Source organism: Squalius cephalus (assembly GCF_949319135.1).
Source record: "Squalius cephalus genome assembly, chromosome: 7".
Lineage (NCBI taxonomy): Eukaryota > Metazoa > Chordata > Actinopteri > Cypriniformes > Leuciscidae > Squalius > Squalius cephalus.
The window spans coordinates 29,485,641-29,491,725 of NC_137128.1; the positions used below are offsets into that span (position 1 = coordinate 29,485,641).

General features: G+C 38.4%; 1 protein-coding gene across 1 annotated transcript; it reads right to left on the reverse strand.

Annotated features, from left to right (window-relative positions):
- On the reverse strand, nt 1-5,091 carry shhb (sonic hedgehog signaling molecule b). Its single transcript, XM_079877589.1, has 3 exons — nt 4,486-5,091; nt 2,623-2,884; nt 1-1,784 (listed from the first exon to the last, which is right to left on the reverse strand). Exons 1-3 carry the CDS (start codon nt 4,792-4,794, stop codon nt 1,105-1,107), a joined length of 1,251 nt encoding a protein of 416 aa, XP_079733715.1. The 5' UTR covers nt 4,795-5,091; the 3' UTR covers nt 1-1,104.
- Between the last annotated feature and the right edge of the window lie 994 nt (nt 5,092-6,085).

Genomic DNA, 6,085 nt, shown 5'->3' on the forward strand with positions numbered 1-6,085 from the left:
CGAACTTAATGCGCTTGTTTATTGAACCCCTCAAACAAAAACAAAAAAACACAGATTAGTCAGTGGAAAAATAAAACATACGTCTAATCGAAATTCTGAATTGTCTTTTCAATTCCTAAAACATTTAAAAGTGAAAAATACCTTTACCACTGTTTGCGCGGGAGCGAATTATGGAGAGGTTGGTGGAGGGAGACCTATTTTTACATACAAGTAAACAGCGTTTTCAAGCGATTTAGTAAAGTTAGATTACAAGTTAGTCAGAGCAAAGTGCACGAAGTAGTCGGCAGCGAACTAAAGTCGCGCTCCCCCCAGGGGTAACCATAGCAACAGAAGGCTGCTCGAGCGGTTTCCGTTTTCACTTTGTTTAGTAGCCGATGCTATTTCAAGAAAATAACACAAATATTAGCATTTTTAGTTTAGTTGTTTAAAATTTCTTTAAAATATTTAATAGTAAGATAACTTTTGCGCAAAAAGACATTTTAACCCCAAATTAAAAGTCAAGGCCTGAAGGTCGTTTAATAATTTACACTTCGTAGGCTACCATGAATTTATTTTGAGTACTTTTGTCAAGAAATTTACATTTAAACAAAAAACTGTTAGTGGAACAGTGGTCAAAACAATGACACGTGACATAATCGGCATAATAACATGAACAGTTCGTTGATACATCGCAACTGTTTAAATAAATTTACCACGCTTCCGTACTTTGCACTATTTCAAATAACGAAATATGATTCTGTAAATACTTTTAGATCCGTCAAAAATCTAATAATATACAAATCTGTGTATAAAAAATATAATTTTTGAGCGCCATCCTATCATAGCCTATCCAATATAACAGAACAGTCGGTCGCACACTCACTGCACAGTCCTGCAATTTCAATGCTTTCTCTTATTTCCTATAATCTCTTGTATGTTTCACAAAATGCACAAAAGACGGTCACATGCTTGAATCGGCGTTTAGCCTACGTTTTCAGAAACAGATAATCCAATACAAATAAATTATTGAGTGAACACTTTAAGGCTTTTCTTACAGAAAATAAAGATAGGCTACATTTGAGTCTGATGTCCACATAGTGATACACTGTAGCTATAGCTGCAGTCTCAACTTAAATCTGAAATCCCGAGTGGATGGAAAGAGTCTCTGTCCAGCAGCCACGATCCGATGTGAAACAGCATATTTGAGTACCAGTGGATGCCGTCCTCCTGAAAAGTGACGTTTGAATCACGAGCCGGAAAAAGCCACGTCATCAGCTTGTGACTTAACCTGACCGGTACAAAAGCCCAATGTGCCCATGTGTGGTTCTCAATAACCGCGTAGCACGAAGCCAGCACCTGATTAACTATTATAGTTCCGTGAGCTGTGACTGGCGCGTAAGAGCCCTCGTGCTCTTCATTGTAAATCCTCTTCACGGTAACGCTCTTGAGGGTCTTGCGTGTGCCATCCGACACCAAAACCTTATCTCCAGGCTTCACGTTGCTGGCAAATGTTGCTGTTACACCCAAACTAGCTGAAGCGTTCCCGATGAAGACTAGGTGCGCGGCTGTGAGGGTGAGCTTTGTAAAAGGCTCTGACGTCTCGATGACGACGAATTGCCTTCTCGTTTTCGGATCGTGGTCCATGAACATAATGAAGTCGCTAAATAAGACATTTCCTCTCTCGTCGGATGCTAAAACCCTGTCGCCCACTTTAAGATCTCTGATATGTTTCCTCCTCCCGTCTGCAAGTGTCACTGTACCCGATCCAGGAAAGCATCCCCCTGATTTAGCAGCGACCGAATTTTCTGCGATAAAAGTAAAAAATAGACAATTTAGGAATGCATTTGTAAAGCTTAAAAAAAAAAAAAAAAAAAAAAAGAAGAAAAAAATCATTGAAAACGGTTTTGATATGGCCAAACTCGTTTAGACTAAAAAAAGCAAGGGTTGAAACGCTTGTCTTGTGATTCTGGCTCCTGAATTAACACAACAGTGGTCAGACATTGTCATTTAAATTGAGCCTACAGACTTTGCTTTTCCTTGATCCCTTTAGTTTTGTATAACTGTTTGCACAGGTGCAGAGATCCCAACGTGCCATTTCACGCAGTAAACAGTTTAAAATGCTTACATTTAACTTGTAAGCAGTTAAAAGCTTAAATGCTTACAGCATTTAACACTTCTTGTAAGGGTTTGTCATTATATTATCAGTTATTAATATTATTTCAGTTATTTCAGCTGCTTTTGGTTAGAAAACAATTTATTGATGTGTTAACGATAATTGTTTTCATATTAGAATTTTTTTTTCCATATTCACAAATTATTACCCTGTAAAAATGAAAAGACGTATCGCACCAATTGGAATTTTTTATATAAGATCTCAGAATAACTTGGAAATATTAATTTCCTTGAGTAGCCTATACAGGCTGTTTGAGGTAACAGAGTGCCAAGAGGTTCTCCAATGTGGCAATCTGAAGAACCCCAAATGATGCCTCAAGCTTTTCAGGCTATTTGCTGAAGTTCTTGGATATGTTTCTCAAATTATATACATTAGCACATAAATAGACTGAGATATTTAAATTATGCATCTATATAGCATAAGCTGCATGTATTATGTCAGCTATAGGCCTGTGGTGGCATTGCTCTCACCTGCTTTGACGGAGCAGTGTATGTGGGCTTTAGATTCGTAATAGACCCAGTCGAATCCTGCCTCCACTGCAAGCCTAGATAGCATCCCATACTTGCTTTTATCCCTGTCTGAGGTAGTTATGTCCACTGCGCGTCCCTCGTAGTGCAAAGATTCTTCGGAATGGTGACCATCCTCATCCCAGCCTTCAGTGACGCGCAGTTTCACGCCCGGCCAATGGTTCATAACGGATATCGCCAACGAATTTAGCTTGTCCTTACAGCGCTGAATGAGTGAGAGAGGAAGGTTGTCAATACTCACAATACATACCCTTTTAAAGTGTCAGAAGATTTACTGAATGTTTAGAGATAAAAAGGCTATGCTCAAAGTCAAATGGGTCCTTCGGTCCTCCTCTCCAAGTCATCACTGCAACTTATCAACATTTTTGTTTGTTTTTGTTTTTCGTAGGCTATATGCATACGACTAGCCTATACAGTGACCTTTATGTTGTTTCTGTGTGTTTAAAACAAATGTTATTGCAAAATGCTAAATATACATCTAAAAAGGAATTACTGGTCAATTGATGTAATCATTTCAGAATTAGATTGATTTTAAATAACTGCCAGTCAGCCACAGTTAACATCAGTTTGTGCGAAGGAGAGATCGTTTATTGCCATAGGTCAAGAGCGCAGACTCCAGACCGACCGATCGATAACCGAGAGGAGTTGAACATTCAAGTTCTTTCTCTCAGCATGTGCAGCAGTAATCAATTACAGAGACGTTGCCACCAATGAGTCGCTTAAATGCTGATGCTGCTGAAATTAAATGCTAGTATCTTCTATGGCACTATGGACATGTGCATTTTTGTACTGGGGCAAGTTGCTTACTTTGATGCTGGAGATTGCGAGAGAAAACGTTTTGTTATTGGCTTCAAGTAATTATCCTAAAACATTTTAATCAGAGAAAGCAGCTGAGTGGAATGCAACAAAACGCGCTCGCCACGGGAGCCGGTATTATCCAATGCTACGCGCAACATCAGTGACAAAGATCACGTCTGACCCACATTTTCTATTAAGTAGACAATAAAAGCAGGTCATGAGATTTATTCATAAACAGACACGCAGAAGTGATCTTGAGGGAACGAATTAATTGATCGGGCAGACCAGAGGAAAAAAAAATATTACGCAATGCTTACGATGTATGGAGGCGGGGTGTTTCGTGTATTTAATTATGTTATGAACTGTCAGAAGCCTTGCTTGATGAGAAAAAAAAACTTATGCTCAGCAAATGTTTTTGACCACTAACACTAAATTATCCAACGGTGCTTATTTTGCACTAATGTCAAAGATAGACTATCATGCTAATTTCCAGGGCAACGAGTCACTTTGATTTAATATGAATATTTAAGTCAAAATACAAAAAAACATAAAGCTCGCGCGTAAAGTCTTAAGTAAATGTTCATATTGAGAATATCACTTAAGCCCAGCTGCCTGGTGAAAATGTTATAACCTACACTGCTGTCTCGGATTGTCAACAGTTAAAGTTTTAGTTTTACCGCGCGCTGTCAAAGTGCCTGGAAACCTAAATAAAGGTTTTGTTACAAATTTGTACAGCCTGATGTAATATAAGAACTTAGAGTTACACCAATAACTTTTTATTCTCTAGTTATGCAATAAAACATCCCTGCTCTGTTCTGGTGCGTTAAAGAACACAAAAAAACAATTTGCTGATCTAAAGAACCCATAATGTAACATCAATGTGTTTTTTTAACAATCTCCAAAAAGCCATATCGGAAATAAAATAAAAAAAATGTTAACAGCCAAAAATTGAGATCCATTATTTATGATAGTGTGCGTTTGGGTAATTACGCACGCATGAGTCCATACCTTGGTCATCAGTCTGTCAGCGTTTGTGTTTTCCTCGTCTTTAAAGATGATATCGGGATTATAATTCGGAATCAGCTCATTAAATCTCTCTGAATCCTTTGTGATTTTGCCTTCGTATTTGCCGCTGGCCCCAAGCGTTTTCTCGGCGACGTTGGGAATGAATTGCTTGTAAGACAACGGGGTTAATTTCTTTGGGTGTCTTCGGTTTCCATACCCTCTACCAGGACCACAGGCTAATCCAAAAGGCGTCAGAAGCAGGCTGATAAAACACAGACAAGCAATTTGCTTCAGATGCAGCCTTACGTCCATGACGTTAAATGATCTCTTCGGATCTCTAAAGTTTAGTCACTCACAGGGTCTTCTCGCGCGTGCCGGATGGATGCTACCCAACGACCACTACCGAAGCAGGTGCAATAACGACCGCTCTCGATAGCCACTGACTGAGCACATTGGAGGTTGGCTGTCACTGCTAAGTGGGAGACGAAAGAGCGACTTAGTTTGACGGGAGGTAGGGTCAGACGCTTATGAGTAGAGGCAGTCTACCCATATGAATTACAGAGCAAATCTATGGCAGGGGGAGGGAGTCTATTGACTTGACGGAGTGCCGTCCAACTATGATGCCATCCGCGCAAAGACTGTCTCCATACCTCCCTCATTTCTGCTGAAATGACACAAAGGTATTCTCACGTTGCCATGGTAAACTCTAGTTTTAATGTCAATGAAATTATGTTATTAGAAGCGGTTTCAAATCAGTAGAAATAACAAATGGTTATAAAAATGATATTTTAAAGAAAATTGCATTATTTTAAATCAGCCCTTTAAAATACCTTTTACCACTCTTTTCAAAACACTGTGTCACAAATCAAGGTCACTGCATCCTGCTTCTTAACAGATTATTATTGTTGTTTGATTATAGGTTAATGTACAAAAGTTGACATACTTGGACATGGTCATGATTTTAAGAATAATTGTTTAGATCTGGAAAAAACAAAACAAAAAAAAAACATTAAATGACTTATATTCTTGTGCTGTCTCTTCATTCCTTTATAATGACTGTCTAATTTTATTATTATATTATAATTATTTAGTCAGACTTCTCTTCAAGGCTGGTGTAGACTTCATGAAGTCCCAGCACATCGAAGTGTAAGTCACTCGCAGTTCCAAAAGCTGAGCTGCAATGTTGGCCGTTGTATCTTTTACACTTATCCGTTTTCTGTTTGTCTTTGGTAGGGAATAATCAGAGCATCCAATGTCTAATCATTCATTCCTGTTCTAAAGTTTAGATCCTGCATGCCATCTAGACTGTGGGTTAAATTACCCACTCCTCCTATTTACTATTTTGCCTTTATAAACTATGTCTGCCTCATAATGCTAATAAAGAATCTTGTAATAAAGTAAAAGTTGCCATCATCAAGATGATCATAAATCACTTTTGACTGCTGAAAAGTTTCTTGTGTGTTGATTGTTAATATTCGCTTTGTGCTGCTTTAGTAAAAATATCAGCATCTTATATTCTTTGTGACTCTTATTGAAGGGGTTTTGTTTTGTGGAGGGGGTTTGTTTTCTCCATATAGGCATAATGAATAAATGGTGCATCTCT

Coding starts and splice junctions, on each gene's coding strand:
- shhb (XM_079877589.1), bottom strand. CDS start 4,794: ATGGACGTAAGGCTGCATCTGAAGCAAATTGCTTGTCTGTGTTTTATC. Junction 2,885..4,485: donor CTGACAGACTGATGACCAAG/GTATGGACTCAT, acceptor TCACTCATTCAG/CGCTGTAAGGACAAGCTAAA. Junction 1,785..2,622: donor ACACTGCTCCGTCAAAGCAG/GTGAGAGCAATG, acceptor CTTTTATCGCAG/AAAATTCGGTCGCTGCTAAA.